This window comes from Nomascus leucogenys, chromosome 20 (genome assembly GCF_006542625.1).
Source record: "Nomascus leucogenys isolate Asia chromosome 20, Asia_NLE_v1, whole genome shotgun sequence".
Taxonomy (NCBI): domain Eukaryota; kingdom Metazoa; phylum Chordata; class Mammalia; order Primates; family Hylobatidae; genus Nomascus; species Nomascus leucogenys.
In genome coordinates, this window is record NC_044400.1 from 79,010,354 (window position 1) to 79,030,466 (window position 20,113).

At 54.1% G+C, this 20,113-nt stretch overlaps 1 protein-coding gene across 20 annotated transcripts in view; it reads right to left on the reverse strand.

Moving 5' to 3' along the window:
- ABLIM2 (actin binding LIM protein family member 2) overlaps positions 1 to 20,113 on the reverse strand; it is a 189,118-nt gene that overhangs the window by 26,813 nt on the left and 142,192 nt on the right. For 7 of the 20 annotated variants that reach the window (XM_030800851.1, XM_030800867.1, XM_030800861.1 and 4 more), the window contains 3 exons: positions 15,067 to 15,119; positions 14,076 to 14,217; positions 919 to 980 (listed from right to left, as the gene is read on the reverse strand). In XM_030800851.1, the coding sequence (XP_030656711.1) occupies positions 919 to 980; positions 14,076 to 14,217; positions 15,067 to 15,119 (257 nt within the window). Of the gene's footprint in view, positions 1 to 918; positions 981 to 14,058; positions 14,218 to 15,066; positions 15,120 to 20,113 lie in introns of those variants that run through there. The other 13 variants (XM_030800862.1, XM_030800855.1, XM_030800860.1 and 10 more) reach the window with 4 other exon arrangements.

Genomic DNA, 20,113 nt, shown 5'->3' on the forward strand with positions numbered 1-20,113 from the left:
TGCTCCAGTGCAACAAAGAGGGGGTCAGTTTTTTAGTGGCCTCTGTTGAGAGGTGAATTGCCCCTATTTATGAACAAATTTCCAGACTAGGACGAGGCTGCCTTGCGCAATGGGGAGACCCCTTGGCTGTGTGTGTGTGTCTGTGTATTGGGGGCTCTGGGACCAGCAAGCCTGCCCCACCCTAAGGATCCCCACTGTGGACCCCTGTGACGCTGTGGGCAGAGGAACAAACACGAGCAGCTCTTCCTAAGGCATTAACCGTCCTGGGGCACAGGGCCTGGCCCCTCTGCAAGGCAATCAGCCCCCAGATTGTCTGGGCTCATATTCAGATGCCCCAAGAGTCAGAAAACTCAGGGTAGGAGGTGGCACCAGCCTTCAGCTGGGGGCAGCCAAAGAGCCTGACTTCAAGTTAATCCAATCTCTGTGCAGCCTCAAGTAACAGCCTTGGATGCTAAGGATTATTTGGTGTAATCACAGTAACGGTAATAGCAGGGAAGGCCACGGCATCCCAGATAAGGAGGTGGGCACTTGGCTCACACTGGCTCACCAAATGCAACAGCCCTTGGTTATCAGGCTCTGCGCCACAGGAGGAGGAAGAGGGTTAAGAGGGCATCTTGGAGCTGGGCCTGATCACTCTGGGTGGCCCTTGTCTCCCCTGCTCCCACACACTGAGCTCTCCCTGGGGCCTGGGGCAGGGAGGCGGGGTGGGGAGGGTGTTGCCCAGGTCTGGTTCGGTCCTGGTAGGGAAAAAGCAGTGGTGGCAGTGGCAGCCCCTGGGAGGCGCATCAGGCAGAGGCAGGTGGGCCGCAGGGTCCCCGGGGCCTCTCCTCCTGCTGTGTGGTCAAGAAGCTGTGGGAAACGTGCTCAGCCTCACAGCAATCGTTAGTACCCTGCGACCAGGGAGGGGTCAGTACCTACCCGCTGGTCCAAGCCATTCTTTCCATGTCCTGGGAGAGGGTCAGATTTGGAATAGGGGAATCCTGAAACAGACACAGCACAGCTTTGTCACGCGCGCAGACTCGGTGCAGCGACGGGGATGCAGCCCTGGGGGGCTTCCCACCGGGGTGGGCAAGGCTGGGCAAGCAACACAGGGGAGGCCCCCTGAGGACCATGCCCTGCCTCAGTGGTGACCTTCTGTTCCCAGGGCCCTGACTGAGGAGGAAGCTGCAGAGGGGTAATGTCCTGAGCCTGCCCATGACACCGGAAATGCCACAGAACCTCAGCCCAGCTGGCCCCTGTGTTCAGGGACAGGCTCAGGCCTGGGCACCACCTGGCACCTGGGCCAAGCCCCTCACTTTACAGACAGGGGAGCTGGGCAGAGTCAGGAAGGGGCGCAGTCTCTGGAACCCTGGAGGAACAGAGCTGTGCCATCCTGTGCCAGAGGTGGCAAATGGAGGCCCACCACCAAGCACATGGGGCCTGGAGGCAATTTTATTTTAATAAACTTCTTGGCTCGGCATGTTGGCTCGCGCCTGTAATCCTAGAGCTTTGGGAGGCCAAGGTGCGAAAATCACTTGAGGCCAGGAGTTCAAGACCATCCTGGGCAACATAGCAAGACCACCCCTACAAAAAGCAATTAGCCGGCTGTGGTGGTGCACGCCTGTGCTCCCAGCTATTGGGGAGGCTGAAGTGGGAGGATCCCTTGAGCCCAGGAGTTTGAGGCTGCAGTGAGCTATGCTCACACCACTGCACTCCAGCCTGGGAGACAGAGTGAGATCCTGTCTCTAAAAGTAAATAAATAAATAAATAAATAAATAAATAAATAAATAAATAAATAAAATTCTGAGTTGCTTGCAATTGGGGGGCTTCATATTAAAATCCAAATTTCTAGCTTCTCGTGAAATAATAGAGGGCTGGTCTGAGACAATGAACTCTGGATTCCCTGTGGGGCAAGGCTCGCTGGGGCTGTCAGGACGGGGCGGCCTTTCCCAGCCCCCACCGAGCTCCCTCCATCACTCATGTCCCTGGCTGGCCCTGGGTGGGCCTGGGAGCTTGCTGGGAGTTTGAGACCTCTGAAGTAACCTCTTCAATGCCATGTGATGGGAGAGCAGGGGGGAAGTGAACGCCTGCCTGGCTCAGAGGTGGTGTGGTTGCATTCTGGAAAGGAAGGGGCAGAGCCTGGACCCTGGAGGGGCAGGACCCTCCACACCCAGGGAAGCATCCTTAAAAGACCTGTCCTGGGTCCCTAAACTGTCTGTCTTTCCACTAGCCTGTGGGGCCTTAAAGAGCATGGCCCACACCTGCCTCATCTGGGGGTGTCACCCCAGTACTGGGCCCCAGTGGCGCAGGCCAGCCATGTACAGGGCCAGATGCCCATATTCACTCCTAGGAGCTGCCAGGCTGCCCATGAGGCCTCCGAGGGGAAGGTGGGTCACATCCTTCAGTGCTCACAAGGCCGCATGTCTGTAGCAAGGACCATGCCTCCAGGGGCGAGGCAGGTTCTGTGCACAGAACCGCCCACCCGCTCTCTCCAGGGACCTCACTTCTGAGCAAGGGATGCTTCTCCAGGGGCCTTTCTTTTGGGGGTTCCTCATGGACTCAACGAGGACAGAGAAGAAATTCCATGAAGGTCACATGGGGACACAGAGAAGCCTGTGGGAGGAGCCTCAGCTGGGGATTTGTTTGCAACAGGGTAGCCAGTGGAAAGGTTCCACATGTGGGTCAGGAAGTCCTTTTAAACATCAAGATCAAGGTCCTCAAACTTCTCTTAGCAGAGGAACTCCCTCGACACGTGAGCTTTTATGTGAACCCTGCTATGCAAAACAGGCAAATGAGGAGCTGGGAAGACAAACGTGGTGAGAGAGGTGGGGGGCCAGACTTTCCGGGCTATTCCTCCCCTCCCAGCCCCTCCGAGGCACCCCCAGGTAAATGGCCTAGCCAGCTCTTCTCATGTCACAGAAGGAGAGTCAGGGCCCAGAGACATGCAGGAACCTGCCTGAGGTCACCCAGCCAGGTAGCGGCAGCCCCAGGACACCGGACAAGGCCTCCTGCCTTGCAGTCCTGGGGTTCCTCCAGGAGACACCTGCCTCCTCCTTTATGCCCAGAACCAGGCATGCTCTGGGATCCCGAGGGCCCCTCCAGCTGCCGCAGGAGGTGCTAGAGGGGTGGTTCTCAAACTGGCATCCCCAGCTAGCAGCCCCAACCTTGCCAGGGAACTTGTCAGAAATGCAAATTAGTGGGCCCCACCCCAGACCTCCTGTGTCAGAATTCTGGGGCTGGGGTCCAGGCATCTGTGTTTTTACAAGGCTTCCAGACCATTCCAATGCACACTGGCCTACTGCCTCAAGAACACAGAACACCCTCGGTGGTGTCCTGCGCCCCTCTTAAGCCCAAGAGCCTCCACCTGCCTGCCCCGGAGTCACCTGGACAGTGTGCAAGGTTCCCAGTGCCCAGGCTGCCGCTGCCTGGTCTCGACTTTTAACCGCTTCACACGCAGGTGGAAACTTTGCTTCCATGAAGGCCATTTTATCCTCCCCACTTTGACTACAATAGTCTCAGGGACGTCTTCTGTTTCCTTTGAGCACTTGTATCAGATGGTGCTGGAAATTTTGCTTCACCCATCCAATGTGATATAAGAATATGAGTCTTTCCAAGAAGAGGGCTGTCTTTTATGCGTTGTCCCCGGTTTTACCTATTCTGATGTTCTTCTTTCCTTTCTGAAGTTCCAAGCCTGCTTTTATCATTTCCTTTCTGTTTGGAGAAGATTCCTTAGGGGTAGGTCTGCAGGATATTTCACTGAACACAGGATTCACGCGGACAGTTCTGCTCTTTCAGCACGCGAAAGACGTCAGGGCACTTCCTGCTGGCCTCTGTGGTTTCTGATGAGAAATCTGCTATCACTCGAATTGGTGTTTCCCCTCTGTTTTTTCTCTCTGGTTGCTTTCAACATTTTTTTCTTTGTCCTTAATTTTCAGAAATTTAATTATGATGTGTCTTGGTGCAGATTTTTGGGGTTAATCCTCTTTCTTTGGGACTCACTTGGTTTCTGGAACTTGTAGGTTTATGTCTTTCTTTTGCCAAAATTGTTAGGTTTTCAGACGTTATTTTTTACATATTTATTTATTTTTTTGAGAGGGAGTCTCGCTCTATTGCCCAGGCTGGAGCACAGTGGCACGATCTTGGCTCACTGCAACCTCTGTCTCCCGGGTTCAAGCGATTCTCCTGCCTCAGCCTCCCAAGTAGCTGGGACTATGGGTGCACGCCATCATGTCCAGCTAATTTTTGTGTTGTTAGTAGAGACAGGGTTTCACCATGTTGGCCAGGATGGTCTCGATCTCTTGATCTCGTGATCCGCTCACCTCGGCCTCCCAAAGTGCTGGGATTACGGGCATGAGCCACCGCGCCCGGCCGCTATTATTTCTTTGAATACTTTTTCAAACCCATTTTCTTCCTCCTCTCTTCCTAGGAATTGAATGAAACAAATATTGTCCCACAGGTCCCTGAGGCTCTGTTCATTTTTACCCCTATTTTCTCTTTTGCTTATGTAGGATAATTTCTGCTCCATCTTCATGGATTCTTTCCTGTTCTATTTGGGTTTTCTGTGATTGAACCCATCCAGTGAATTTTTAATTTTGGTTAATTTTTTAGTTCTACAATTTCCATTTTCTTATAGCTCATATTTCTTTGGTGAGGCTTCCTTTTCAGTTTCAAGAGTATCTGTAATTGTGTGTTCTAGACTCCAGGCCTGGGTCTCCTGCTGCTGCTGGGTGGGAGATGTGGGGTTGCTGTGTATTTCCCCGAGTCCTGAGACCCCCTCACCAGCCACTATTTCTAAGCTATTTGTAATTGCTCGTTGAAGCATTTTTTTTAGTGATAAATGCCTTAAAATCCTTGTCAGACAATTCCACCATCTGATTCTTCTCAGTGTTAGTATCTGCTGTCCTTTTTCTTCTTCCTCTTCTTCTTTTTTTTTTTTTTTTTTTGAGATGGAGTTTTGTTCTTGTTGCCCAGGCTGGAGTGCAATGGCACAATCTCGGCTCGCCACAAGCTTCGCCTCCCAGGTTCAAGCGATTCTCCTGCCTCACCTTCCCTAGTAGCTGGGATTACAGGCATGTGCCACCATGCCCGGCTAATTTTGTATTTTTAGTAGAGATGGGGTTTCTCCACGTTGGTCAGGCTGGTCTTGAACTCCTGACTTCAGGTGATCTGATCCGCCCTCCTCAGCCTCCCAAAGTGCTGGGATTACAGGCGTGAGCCACCGTGCCCGGCCTTCTGCTCTCTTTTTTCATTCAAATCATTGACCTTCGGGGTTCTTGGTGTGATGGGTAATTTTTCTGCAGTATCCTGGGCATTTTGGATATTATGTTAGGAGACTGATCTTGTTAAGTGTTAAATCCTCTATTTGAGCAGGCTGTCACCCTGTTTAGGTTTCACGTGTACGGCCTGGTCTTTTGGAGGCTATGGTTCGAATGACAATTTGCTTTTCAGAATGCTTGCTGGAGTGCTATTCTTGTCTGCTAACTTCACCTGGAGCTGCCGGTGCTGCCAGTGCTGCCTGTGGGGATAAAATGCCCTTCTTGGGGTGTCCTGTGTCGCTGGGTGGGGGTGGGAGATGCCTGCCACGGGTGGAGACCAAGCCCCTGGGTTCACTGTCAGGACTGCGGGGTGCCTGCTGGCCACCTGCCCATCTGCTAGTGTGGCTGCAGGAGGAAAACCCCTGCCTCGTCACCTTTTGCCACCACATGGGAGGCTGGGAGTCTGCAGGCCTGGGCCACCTCCTGCCGCTGAGTGGGGGTGGGAGTAGGCATGCAGGGCTGCTGTCCCCTGAGGTCCCGAGGCTGCCTCGCCAGGCCACTTTGCTGTTCCCACCTTTAGAGTTCTCCTGTGACCAACCGCCTGCCATATCATTTCCAGGTCCGTTTAGCTGTATGTAGCAGAGAAGAGCAGAGAGAGACGAGGTGATGCTATCTCACCCCCTGGACTGCTGTCTGGACTCCTGAAGTTGGTCTCTGTCGGGGTGGACCAGCAATCCATAGATTTAACGGTCCCAGGGATCCTGTGCACAACCAGCGCTGAGAATCACTGGTTTATTTATTTTATTTTTTGAGACGGAGTTTTGTTCTTGTTCCCTGGGCTGGAGTGCAATGGCGTGATCTTGGCTCACTGCAACCTCCTGGGTTCAAGCGATTCTCCTGCCTCAGCCTTCTGAGTAGCTGGGATTACAGGCATGTACCACGACGCTCGGCTAATTTTGTATTTTTAGTAGAGACAAGGTTTCTCCATGTTGGTCAGGCTGATCTCGAACTCCCAACCTCAGGTGATCTGCTTGCCTCGGCCTCCAGAAGTGCTGAGATTACAGGCGTGAGCCACTGCACCCGGCCAAGAATCACTGGTTTAAAAAGTCCCTTTACATATTCAGAGATTTCACTTGACTCTCACCAGCCTACACACTAAACATGAACCCGTTTTACAGATGAGGAAGCTGAGACCTAATGATACCAAGTGATCTGTTCAAGGTCAAACAGTTACTAACTAGAGAGGCTGAGATGAGGAGGGCTCCTGGCTTCAGGAAACAGTAACCCCATCTGCTCCCAAGCCAGTGTGCCCTGGTGTGGGTTTGCAGGCATGTGGGTCTAATGAGTGTCAGATGGAAGCGGACAGCCTTCAAGGGGCGGGGTGTGTGTATTACAGAGAGAGACCCACAGGGAGAAGGCAGGTAGGGGGCCAGGAGCATGGCAGCAACTGGGTAGTCCTGATGCCAGTTACATGAGGCCCTGCAGGCACCGGATGCCCACCCACTCCATGCCCAAGCTCAGCCTAACCAGGCTCCCCTCCGTGAAGCCTGCCATAACCACCTTGCCGTCAGCATCCCGCCAGACCTGCTCTTGGGGCCCTAAGCTTCTTCTCCACAGGTCTGTCCTCTTCCAGGCTGGCTCATCAGAGGTCAAAGTCACCGCTGGACATTCAAGGTCGGGCACCTTATGGGCAGAGGACTGTGGCTCACACAGCGTCCGGGTCTGCTTTGCGGGCACCTGACCCGTGAGCCACTCGCTTCGGCAGCTCCCATCCGCTCCTGGGTGCACGGGCAGGAGGCTTGGAGGCTGTGGCGCTGCACAGGTTCGGGTCCCCTCTCTGAGCCTTGGTGTCTCCATCTGAGGAAGACAGGCGCCCCTCATCCCTGAGCAGCGGTGAATGAAATGCCGGTTCAGCTGGACCGGGGAGGGGAGGCAGAGCTTCCGGTGTGGGGCTCTCCAGAACCCAGACAGCACTGGAGGAGGACAGAGGAGGCCCCTGGGGCTGTGGCTATGAGACAATGTGAGCTCTCAGAGGGACACGGGGTGCCACCCAGAGCCTGTGCTGCTACCTGCAGAACTGGGAGGCCACACGCTGTCCAGTCCCCAGGCATGGATAAGCCTGCTGGGCACAGGGAGGCGTGGGGATTCCAGCTGAAAGCTGGTCTCCAGCCAACCCGATGGCAGCGAATGTTCCCTGGGGCTCCGGAGCCCAGCATGCTCTGCCTGGGGCCACTGTCCTCGGGGTGGTGTGTACCTCCAGCCACAGCATCTTCTCCTGGGCTGGGGTCCTCTCCCTGACCTCTGGGGCTCCCTCTGCTCTCTCTGGGGGCTCAGAGAGCACCCTGCCTGCCCAGCAGGAGGCCAGGCTTTCCAGAAAGGCCATCACTGTCGCCCCAGCTGGTCACTCCTCCCTAACAGCCTCTGTACAGAGGGACCCTCCAGCCACCAGCTGGATGCCAAGGTGGCCACGCCTGAGCCCCCAGCTCTCCCTGGGCTGTCCCTCCACACCCTTTCCACAGGATTGGCCCTGCTGGCTGCCCCCTTCCCCGCTTCCCTGGCCCACTCCCTCTCCTGGCTTTCTCCCTCCTGGGCGCTCCTCCCCACTTCCTCTGTGGAGTCTCCTGCCCCCCGATAGCACCTTTCCACCTGCCCGCTTGTCAGCACACACATGTGCGTGCTCTCTGTCTCTTTTTCTCTCTTTCTCTCTCTCCTCCCAGCATCTTGCTGAGACGGGGAGATGGGAGGACGCTGACAAAGAGTAGGCTGGGGGCCAGGCAGGAGATCACACCTTATTTGAGTCTCAGACCCTCTTGAGAAAGGAACACAAACTCAGGACACAGCCACGTGCTCGCAGTTGGATGGCTGGGGCTACCGAATCCCACAGTTCCAGTCCCATCTGGGAGCAGGGGACCCTCAGTCTCTGCCTCCAGCCAGAACCTCTGCTCTGAGCTCCGTCTGCCCCCTGGCAACCCCTCTGGACGTCTCAGGCTCTCCAAGCCAACGTGAAGACACCCACCTGTTCTCATCCCATCTCTGAATAAAGGTGGCCTCTGCCGGCCTGTACCAGAGCCAACCCAGTGTCTTCTTTGATTCCGTCACCCCCGCAGCCAGTGGTTCCCGAGCTGCCGCCATGTGGGCCCTGCCAGTGAGATCCTTCCAGGGACCCCCTGCTGCTTTTGTGGGCGCCACAGTTCCTCTCACCCTGGCTGGGCAGCCTCCAGTCCACTGTGCAGCTGCCTTCTGATGTTTTAAACACGGAAAATGCAACTTCTCCTCTCACACTCGTGTCGTGCTGACGTCCCCTTCCCTGGCACTGTGTTCCAGACCTTTCCTGATTGGACCTCGGCCTGCTTCCACCAGCTTCTGGCAAGTCCCCCCTCCGCCACCCTCACTGTCTTGGCTTCCCAAGGCCGTCCTGCTCCTGCCTCCAGACCTGTCTACTGGCTGTCTGTGCTGCTTAAACCCTGAGTCAGGCCAGGCCTGGGTCCTCCCAAGGGCACACAAACTGCTCTGTGACCTGATGCATGGCCCTCACTGTTCTTCCAACCCACGGCCCAGCCTTCACCCTGGGGGAGGTGGAATGCCCTCCCCCATATACTGGCCCTATTCAAGGCTATACCCGCTTCAAGCCATGCCAGGTACCGTCTCTCTGCCCTGACTACTTACTGTATTTGAAAGTGCACCCTTCCCCCAGCCCTCTCTAGCCCTCTTAGCACAGGACACTGATATAACTCGCTTTCAGCTTGTTTCTCTCTGTCTCCCAGCCCCCAGTAGAATGTCAGCTCCCCAGACAGGGAACTTTGTCTGTTTTGGCCTCTGCTCTGTCCCCAGCACCCAGGACAGCACTGGGACACACCAAGTGCTCATGAAATACAGAGAGATGCCCCTTGGCTCACCACGGGCTCATCACATCCCATAAACCCAGTAAGATGAAAAGATCCTAAGTCAAAAACGCATTGAATGCGCCTAACCTAGCAAACATCATGGCTTAGCCCAGCTTGCCTTAAACACGCTCAGAAACCTGCATTAGCCTTCGGCCAGGCACAGTCATCTAGTGCACAGCCCGGCGCATCATAGAGGGCTGGCCGTCTCGTGTCATTCGCTGAACGCTGCACTGAGAGTGAGAAACAGAATGGGTGTGTGGGTACTGGAGGGTGTGTGGGTACTGAGGTTTGCTTTCTACCCAATATATATCGCTTTCACGCCAGCGGAAAGTCACACAGTCCCATGTCAGAAGTTGGGGACTGCCTGCATCTGTTGAGCGGCAGCTCCCACCCACTGTCTCTGGACCACTATGCTCTTCTTCTAGTTTTCTTTTCTTTTTTCTTTTTTTTTTTTTTTTTGGAGACGGAGTCTCGCTCTGTCATCCTCCAGGCTGGAGTGCAATGGTGCAATCTTGGCTCACTGTAACCTCCGCCTCCCGGGATCAAGCGATTCTCCTGCCTCAGCCTCCCAAGTAGCTGAGATTACAGGCATCCTCCACCACGCCTGGCTGATTTTTTGTGTTTAGTAGAGACAGGGTTTCACCATGTTGGTCAGGCTGGTCTCAAACTCCTGACCTCAGGTGATCTGCCCGCCTTGGCCTCCCAAAGTGCTGGGATTACAGGCATGAGCCACTGTGCCTGGTCCTCTTCTTCCAGTTGTGATGTCTGCATATTCCACCCCTAGGGGGTCTCACATCTCTAAGCCTGAGCCAGGCGCCCTGCTGGTCCCACCAGATACCCTCACGAGATCGACAGTAGCACGTCAGGGAGGCTCTTCCTTCGATCACGGACTAAGGAATGCAAGAAGAACTCTTCTGCCCCATCCTGCAGCTCCGGAGGAGTAAAAGGGGAAAGGAGGAAGGCCACCTCTGCCCTGGCCTCCACCCGCCACCTTCCCTTCTGATGCCAGGAACAGAAAAGCTGCGGCAGGTTCGCTGTCTCCTAACCCTCCCTCCCAACGGGCTCCAAGACCAGGCAGCGGGGAGACAAGCAGAGACAAGCACGTCCCACCAGACATGGGACTCCGCCCGGTCCCACAGCGAGAGGACACACAGAAGGTGACAGAAAATGCCAAGCCACAGGTAGGTTGGGGGTGAAGTGCCCCCAACTGGGGCCTCCTCTGTGCTGCTGCGGCGGTTAATTCAGAGCTTTCCTGACCCCCTCTCCAACCTGGCCAGACCACCCTTGGCTCCCGCCCTCCCACCTCTCACACATGCCCCATGTGCTGGGATTGGAGGAAAGGGTCCTATTCCCTTCGAAAGTGCTGGGTCCTTTCTAGGGGCCACTGAGTCCTCTGGGCAGTGCCTCGAGCTGCCCAGGGGGTTTGTATCATGCTGACACGCCTCTGACCTTCGAGGGTGGGACGTGGGAGACCTCAAAAGAGAGGATGGGGCCTCAAGGGGCTAGGAATGTGGGACCCCAAGCAGCTGCAGGCGCTACTGCCGGGGACGTGGAGTCCACACCACCTTGTGTTCCTCCCCCAAGGCAGTGAGCCTTGTCCTAGAAATCTTCTTGTAACATAAAATCAATAGCCTCCCTTCCTGTGCAGAAATCAGGTGCACTGATAATATAAACTACTCTGCACATAGCCCAGATAATGCCCTGTGTGTAATATAAACAGGAACAGCAAGGCAGTCAATAATAAAATATAGATTTCACTATGATGCCCTCTTTGGAGGGGTGGCAGTGCCTGCTGGGAACTAATGGGATGGGGATGGCTCCCTGGTTTGTCACTGCCATAAAGTCCTCTGTCTTCCCTGCTGGGGAACTGGGACTGGGCCACGCTCACCACTGCCTCTCCACTGCCTAGCACCACATCCAGCACATCGTAGGTGCTCAGTAAGTATTTGGTGGAGGGATGGATGAATGACTGAATGATGAATTCAGTCCCAGGTGAGATGTGCAGATGGTGTTGTGGGTGAGATGAGTTTGTGATACGGCCCTTGCGAAGCCAAAGAGGTGCCCGGCGGGCAGGCGGCGGCGGGATGCGCGTGTGCTCGCTCTGTCGGCGTCTCTGCCTCTCCCAGCTCCCTGCACGCTTCTCCAGGTCAGGGGCTGCTCTCGTCTTCTCTGTCCCCCTCGGCGCCCCGCTCAGCGTCTGGCACAGAGTGGGTGCTCAATAAATACCCGTTGAATGTAACGCATTTCAATTCAACAGACATTTATTGAGTGCCCACTGTGTTGGGTGTCACAATCCTACCTTCCTTGGGCGCGCTACAGATGGACGTCCCGGGGTGCAGGTGGCGTGCCTTGCTGTGTGCAAATGCTTTGTTCAGTCAAAGTTGTGTGCAAATGGAACTGGTGCCCATGGACTCAGGTCTGGGGGCTACTTGGTGATAATCAAAAGAACCCCGAGAGAAAAGGGTGGCTGGCTCTCAGTCTCCGTGTGCTCCCCTTCCCGCCTGGATTCCTCAGGAGGCCGCAGATGGCAAGGCTCACCTGATCCAGGCACAGCCGGCAGCCTGGGTCCTCGGTCCTCGCTGCCATTTCCATGCAAATTGGGAAACAAGGCAATGCCATCGGGACGGAAATAAAGGCACAATCAGAATGGTTAGACACAGCGGGTTTCCTGCTCAGAGGAAGTGACGTTAGAACACCAGGAGAAAGCGAAGGAAGGACAGCATCATAGCCACATCTTCATAAGCAGGCACGGCCAGGGGGAGGACACATATGTCTGTGCTGGAGCAGAGTCTCCCCGGGGAATTCATGAATGCAGCACGGGCCATCGGGGTCCTGCAGACCCAGCACGCCAGGAAGGAGGCAGCCGCAGCCTACGTGCATCTGCACAGGCAGCCTGGGGACAAGACTGTGACGGCAAGAGGTGGGGCTGGCACACACGCCCTTGCCGCTGAGTGACCACCTGACATTCACACACCCGGCATGGCCCCGGGCCTCGCAGGGCCGGCCACCCGCCAGCCTCGTGTGCTCCTGGGGCAACTCCAGGGCACCTACGCATTTTCAAACGAGGAAGCAGTGCACGAGGTGAAGGCCACACGTGCAGGTCACACAGAGTATCAGGGGTACGGGGGTCACAGCGGGCAGCCCGTCTCTAGTCCGGCTTCTCCCACACAGCACCCCCTCTCCTCTCTTAGTCCTGAGCCACAGGCAGGCCACAAACATCAGTAGGAATTCTGGGGACAGTAGTTGGCCTCCCTGAAGAATCTGTGGGGAGGTCATCAAGTGGGGGAGGTCATCAGTACAGCCCCAGCCTCGCAGAGTTCTGCCGGCCACCTGGCAAGGGAAGGACTGAACGCTGAACGATGCCACCTTGAGATCCCCAAACACTGATTTCCGGGTTCCCAGGGCAAATGCCTTGATGCTGGGATACTGAGCAAGGTGGGGAGGGTGCTGAGGGGGGAGCTCTCCCCCTCTGAACACAACGGCATATGACACGCGAGTGCAGGGCAGAGGGGCCACGAGCTAGGCCAATGTTCCCTGACACGCAGGCAGGTGCTGCACCAGCCGGGGGCAGGGATTCCTGGGATCCGAGAGAGAGGGACCGGAGGACTGGCATGCAGCTGCCCACGGGGGCACAGGCAGGTGCGCGTGGACCAGCCCCACAGCCCCCTTGCTTTGCCTGCAGATGAGATGGGCAGTTCCTCTGGAAGGAGCAAGCTGCCATCTGGGGTGAACCCCTCTCCCTCTGGGGGATTTTTTTGGGGGAGTGGCTTTCCCATGGCGACATCAGCTTTGTGCCTGAATGCTGGGATCCTGGTATTTACAAAGCTGCACCCCAGGTGGGGGCAGAGGCCCGAGAGGTGCACAGACACCTGCTTACAGAGATCATACACAAGCAACACACCTTTCTTTGTTTAAAGTGATTCTTTAACACATCGTTTCCAAGCTTCTGTGTCTTCACTCTTTCCCGTCACATTGAAACACTTTTCTACTTTTGTTGTTAAGTAAGACGGTTTACAGTTTGCAGGCGTGAGGATGAGGATGAGGATGAGGATGAGGATGAGGATGAGGATGAGGAACAGTTTCCGTTTACTGAGCAGCTACTATGGCCGGCCAAACGCCACACACATACCCAGTTCCAGTCTCCTAACACCTGGCCCCCATTACACGACGGGTCAGTGGTGAGCTCAGATTTGAACTTGGGACTGCCTCACTGCAAAGCCAGGTCTTTCTTCTGCTCTCACACCCCTATTCATCCTCTCCCAGCCCCTGCTTCCAAGCTAAGCCCAAGCCTTGCCCATTGAAAACTGCCCCCAGCCCAGCTGAGACCCGCAGGCCACTTCTGGGAGGTGCTGAGTGAGCGTTTGCTACTGGTTTTCACCTGTGATTTACGGCGGCTGGAAGCAAACAGCATTATCTGGAGTTTTCTCTACATTTGAAAATCACTCCTGATTCAGTCTTCAAAACACCCCTAGGGTCAGGCAGACGCCATCACTGTCTCTCTATGAAGCCTGAGGCTGTGCCTCGTTCAGGATGAGTCACAGGGGACAGGGATGGTGCCCGTCACCAACTCCAAGTCTGCACTCATCAGCCGGACCATGCCCATGTCTGCTCTGGAGGGAACAGGCCCTGACTTCCACCCGGCAGCCCGGACGCCTTTCTCCTCAACGGCCCAGGAGCAGATCTGGGTTTCTGCATTCTTGCAGGCCCTGGAGATCTGTGAGGGGACATGCAGGCGTGGCCCTCATTAGCACACTGGCTCAGGGACAGTTCTTGGGAAGCCGGCAAACTGCAAAAGCCCCATATTGCCTTCCGGTCGGTCCTTAGATTTGCAGGCTTTGCTTTTATGCTTTTTAACAGGCAAGGCTTAGATTTGGGGGGATTGCTCTGAGTTATGGGGCCCCTTTGCTGCGAGGCTTTTTGTGCACATCACAGCTCTTTCTTCAAAAGAACCACTCACGTGAGTGAAAGCTGTCCCCTGCCATCCTTTGGAGAGGGTCTCTGTCAGTCCCGCTGCTGTGGGACAAGGACTGGGTGTCCAGGTCTGGAGAGTTGGTCCTCGTGTGTACATCCCCCTTGAGCATCAGCCAGCTGCTCTTCTGCTGAAGGTAAAAAACAAAGTCATGCGAATTTCAAGGTCACCTGCAACAGTGGGAACATCTCACTGGACCCTTCTTGTAGCTTCCTTACCTTCTAACATACGAGCTGACCCCACTGTGAGAAAACTCAATATGTGAGAAACGCAGCTTTCAATAAAAATCTTGCCATTTAGTGAGACCTATCCAGATGCTATACAGGTACATGGAGCATCTGGGGGAAATGGAGCTGCCCCATCTTACGGACACAGCCACTGAGGCTCTGGGAGGCCAGGGGCCCACAGGGCCCCGCACAGGGAGAATGAGGGAAGCTGCTCAAGTCCAGCCTCGGACTCTCCCTACACACAGCCCTGTTTTCCAGCCCTAGCACAGGTAAAGCCCAGCCTGCAGCCTCCTTTTGTCATGAATGCGTTGTTGGAACACGGAGATGCCTGTTCGTGCCTCTGCTCCGGCTGCGTTCACAGAGTTCGGTAGCTGCATCGGAGATGGTACAGCCCACAAAGCCAAAAGTACTTACTCTCTGGCCCTTTATGAAAAACATCTGCTGAACCTATCCTAGAATATGGATGCCCCAGGGATGCACTTTGATTTATTTCCCTTTCACGATACACATCTCTTCAGTCACAGAACCATAACCAAGCCACACGGGCATATACCCAGGACCTTGGTAGGAGACGTGTGCGTCCTAAATGTAGGAAGGAAACTGATGGAAGGGCCTCCTACTTTTGGCCTCGCAGGGCCCCTAAGGAACAGAATGTAAGAGAAAGATTCGAAGTCTCCATTGGAGAAGGCCTCACAAAACCGATTTCTTTCTGAGCAAGGCTGTTCTAAGCCAGATCTGCTCCCTGGAATTACCTTCCTGTTATCCTGGTCGAAGCTTCCATCCTCCCCATCTGATCGCCTGGCAGCTGGAAGGGAAAAATCCATTTGTAAAGGCAACACACCATTGATTGTGGGTTTCTGCCTCATGGTTTCCCATATTACAGTTATGCTCAAAAATGAAAAATCAATCAAAGAGAAGGTCAGTAGTATGAGTGCCTTTCAAAGGGCAAGGAACAAGGTAAGCTGGAGGAGGCCCCCAGGGATCACGGCCCAGGGAGCATCAGCAGCAGGGGTGTGAAGTGAGGCCTGATTTCAGTTCTAGCCAAACACCCACACAGAGTAGAGTCATGTTTTCAGATGTAGTAACTTGGCTTTTTGATTTTGTTTTGTTTTTTGTTTTTTTGAGATGGAGTCTCGCTCTGTCACCCAGGCTGGAGTGCAGTGGTGTGATCTCGGCTCACTGCAACCTCCGCCTCCCGGGTTCAAGCGATTCTCCTGCCTCAGCCACCCGGTAGCTGGGATTACAGGTGTGTACCACCATGCCTGGATACGTTTTATATTTTTGGAAGAGATGGGGTTTTGCCATGTTGGCCGGGCTGGTCTTGAACTCTTGACCTCAAGTAATCCACGTGCCTCAGCCTCCCAAACTGCTGGGATTACAGGCATGAGCCACCGCACCTGGCCCACTTGGCCTTTTGAGAACACGCATTTTAAAAACCTCCCACGTAACACAAGGTCTCAGTCGTGGAGGCCTACGTGTCTGACTTGGGCAAGGGGCTCTGGATACGCCACTGACTATCCCGTCCACCCCCGCAGGAAGAAGCTTCGCGCCATTTCACAGATCGGGAGACTGAGGCTCAGGGACATGGTATACCTCGCCCAAGGTCATGGGCGAGTGGGTGGTAGGGGCCGACATGAGCCCAGGCCTTCTGAGTCCAAGGTCCTTCCCTGTCTGCCCCACCTGGCTAAGTGCTGCTGGCAAACTGCAAAATGGTGACGAGTTCTGCTACTGGAAGACGTCCACGAAGAGCAGTCAGGAAATGACAAAATTACAGAATGCAACCAGAAATGGACTCAATGAAACAGAACAAGCAAAAGTCCGTTTTGCAACAGTTCCTTTACCAAGAATACCATCTGCAGCTGAGCAACGAGGCATCTGGATTTTCCATTCGCCTTTTTGTTGGGGGTTGTCACCCAGCTGGGCTGACATTTCCAGCCAAGAATGAGGAAATAAATCACACAAGGCCATGCTGACATTTCTCGGCATCCAATTTAGTACGTAAAGACCCACACCTTGTGTATCCCTTACAGAAACACTGACCGCATGCACTGAACAATTACACAAAAACCCGTCTCCGTCCCCAGCCCGCCATGAAGACCCAGGCCTCAGGAAGGACACGCCGAGGTGGGCTTCTTACCTGCAGCGGGCGGCGGGCTCGGGCCCGTCTGTCTTTTGCCGTACCCTGCCTCCTGCACCACCAAGGACAAGACTGATACCAGGCCAGAGAGCTTGGAAATTTGGGATTGGGCTACAGGACCTTGACAAGATAAGGCCAAAATTGAAGACTGAGCAGTTCCGTTCCGAATACACTGACATCTCGTTACTCTCAGCGGCTACCTGTTTCTCCTTCTTCCGGGAGAGACAGTGATTTTCAGCGTGAAAATACAAAGCCCTGCTCTCCCCACTCACAGAGGCAAATCAACGCCAAGCCTGCTCAAGAAGCGCTTAATGGAGAGGCAGAGGGGGCAGGGAGCTCCGGGGGACGCATGCCCGCAGCTGGACTCTCCTGTTGCCCAGACAACAGCCGTCGCCCGGCAGCGGAGCCCTTGAGTGTGCGGCCATACATCAGCCGTGACTCCTGGCAGCTGCCCAGCAAGTCCCAGGGAGAAGGCAGGCCAGGGGCTGCTTGGAGCTCTAAGAGCACAGCCATTGTCCAAGCCAGAGAAGGGCCCTGGGGCTGAGTTGGCTGGCAAAGATAAGTGCATCGTTTCCTGAAAAGCCAGGAGGCTGGAGAGTGGATCACCACTCTTGGAATAATCTGCACGTGCATGGACAATTAAGTCGCTCCAGCTGAAGGGCCCTTGGGCACCTGAAATCCCAGCCCTTGGAATTCAGGCCTGGGTCCCCAGAGGCCAGCCTGGCTTCAGGGACTTTCCTCGGCCATGGAAGATGGGTTGACTGACACATTCTGGCTGAAAAGCCATCTCAGGTCTCCAAACAGCCCCCGCCATCTGAGAGAGGGATGCTTTGCCAAGATTTAGCAAGTTTCCTCTGCAAACACTGCCAGCTCCTCCAGATGTGCACAGTTTAACTAGACTTGTACCAACGGCTTTTTAAAAAGCAGTTTGCTAGCCCACAAAACAGACGACCGAGCCTCTTGAGAACTAGGAGCTTGGCTAGGAAAAGATAGGAAACTGGCACTTTGGATTATTGGTGGCTTGCTTCCATAACAGCTCTGAGCCTCAGTTTCCTCATCTGTAAAATGGGCAAAGGATGCCCACCCCTCCACGTTATGAGGATCACATGAGATAACCTGCATGGATGCTGGGACATAATAGGAAACTCAGCTTACAGGTTTGAAAAATTAGGAATAAACAAGAGGCTAACTTTGAGGCTAATTTGCAGCATGCTGCTTTGGGATGTCAGAAAAAGATCAACTCAGGACAATCAGAGAAAGAGAGTTTAATATGTCTTTTGTATCACACAGGCAGCTCCTTCTGAGTTCTGGAATGCATTTGCCAATGAGGAACCCTTTTGGGAATGGCTGGCTTTCTACTCCCTGTATTCCTTGGGAAATCTTTGGTTGGAGGCATCTGAATGAAAGTAAGAGGTCTCAATTTTTTTTTTTCTGGATACAGAACTGGCCTGCCTTTCCTCCTTCCCAAACCCTATCTTATAATTCATTCATATCTGAACATCCACGCCAGCCTGTGTGCATCCCTTACTGCTTTATTCCTTTCCATATACTTATTCATTCACCCTTTTACCTACTTATCCATGCACCCACTCCTTTAACTATCTGTCAATTCATCCAGCCAGCCAGCCATCCACCCATCCATCCAGCCACCACCCATCCATCTACCCATCCATCCACCCATCCTTCACCCATCCATCCATCCATCCATCCACCCACCCACCCATCCACCCATCTACCTAACTACCATTCATCTAACTACCCATCCATCCATCTACCCATCCACCTGCCTATACATCCATCTGTCCATTCATCCAGCCAGCCATCCACCCATCCACCATTCCATCCACCCATCACCCATCCAACCATCCATTGACCCATCCTTCACCCATCCATCCATCCTCCCACCCACCCACCCATCCACCCATCTATTCATCTATCTATCCATCCGTCCATCTACCCATCCACCCACCTATACATTCATCTGTCCATTCACATTCATCCATCCGCCCACCCATCAACCCACCCATTCATCCATTTACCCATTGATCCATCCATCCTTCACCCATCCATCCATCCACCCATCCATCCATCCATCCATCCATCCATCCATCCATCCATCTACTCACCCACCCATCCACCCATCTATCAATCCATCCATCCACCCACTCACCCATCTATCCACTGCTCATCCATCCACCCATTCTTCACCCATCCATCCAGCCAGCCACCCAACCATCCATCTACCCATCCATCCACCCACCACCCACCCATCCATCTATCCATTCACTTGTGCCTTCACTTATTTTGATATTTATTCATCCAGCTTATACTTAACTACTCACTCACCTACTCATTCATCCATCCACCCACCTACCCACATTCACGCATCCATCCATCCACTCACCCACCCATTCATCAATTCCTCTCTTTGTCCACTTCATTTCTTTGCCCACTGATGCATCCATTCATCCATGTAGCCGTTAATCCATCGATCAGTCCATCTACCCTCTGTTCACCCTTAGCCCCTCAACCTTTATCCCCATCTCCCTGTGCTGAGTGCCTACTGTGCACTGTACTGTCTTAAGAATGGGGAATGCAGAAAAAACTCAGACATGACCCTTGTCTTTCAGAAGCTCACAGGCCAATAGAGTCGAGGCAGAGGTGGATGAGAAGGTTTCTATACATAACAAGGGCTTTGATGGGAAGAGCAAAGTCAACACAGAGACACTTCCCTGAGAACATGCACGTGATAAGCACTTACTGAATACCTACTCATCCGATAAGCACTGTATTGTGGTCTGGATAAACATTTTTCCTTTTTTTTTTTTTTTTTTTTGAGATGGATTCTCACTCTGTTGCCCAGGCTGAGTGCAATGGCGCAATCTCGGCTCACTGCAACCTCTGCCTCCCGGGTTCAAGCGATTCTCCTGCCTCAGCCTCCCGAGTAGCTGGGATTACAGGTGACCACCACCACGCCCGGCTAATTTTTTGCATTTTTAGTTGAGAGGGGGTTTCGCCATGTTGGTCAGGCTGGTCTTGAACTCCTGACCTCAGGTGACCCACCTGCCTCAGCCTCACAAAGTGCTGGGATTACAGGTGTGAGTCACTGCACCCAGCCCTTGGGTAAACATTTGTAAAGCATGTTAACAGATAATAATAGATGCTATGAACCTCATTTACAGATGAGGAGACTGAGGTCTGGAGTCTAAGGTCACATAGCTGGTGATTGGAACCTTGTCTGTCTGACCCTGAAGCCAGAGCGGGAGCCACTTTGTCCTCCACGTCAGATGTGTAAATTTTCAGACTCAGGGCTGCATCGCCACTGACTTTGCTTCCTGTGACTTGTACAAATCCACTTCCCACAGAGCAGCTGAAGAGAGATGCTTCCAGGGAAAGGGCCGCATCTGATGAGTCTCTGCACTCCCTTCGGTGACCGATGTGCCAACCTGCAGCCTCAGGTGCACCGAGGAAGTGAGTGAGATGGACACGGCACAAGGGCCCCGTGTTTCCAAGGGAGGGCCCTACCAGCTCCCTCTTTGCCAGCATCAACACACTGACAGCTCTAACCTCCAAGGATCTCTTGCCCATGTCCAGGGGGCCAGCAGAGGTGTGGCGGCTGTTCCGCCACTGTGCCAGGGGTGCCAGCCAAGGCTCTGCAGCCA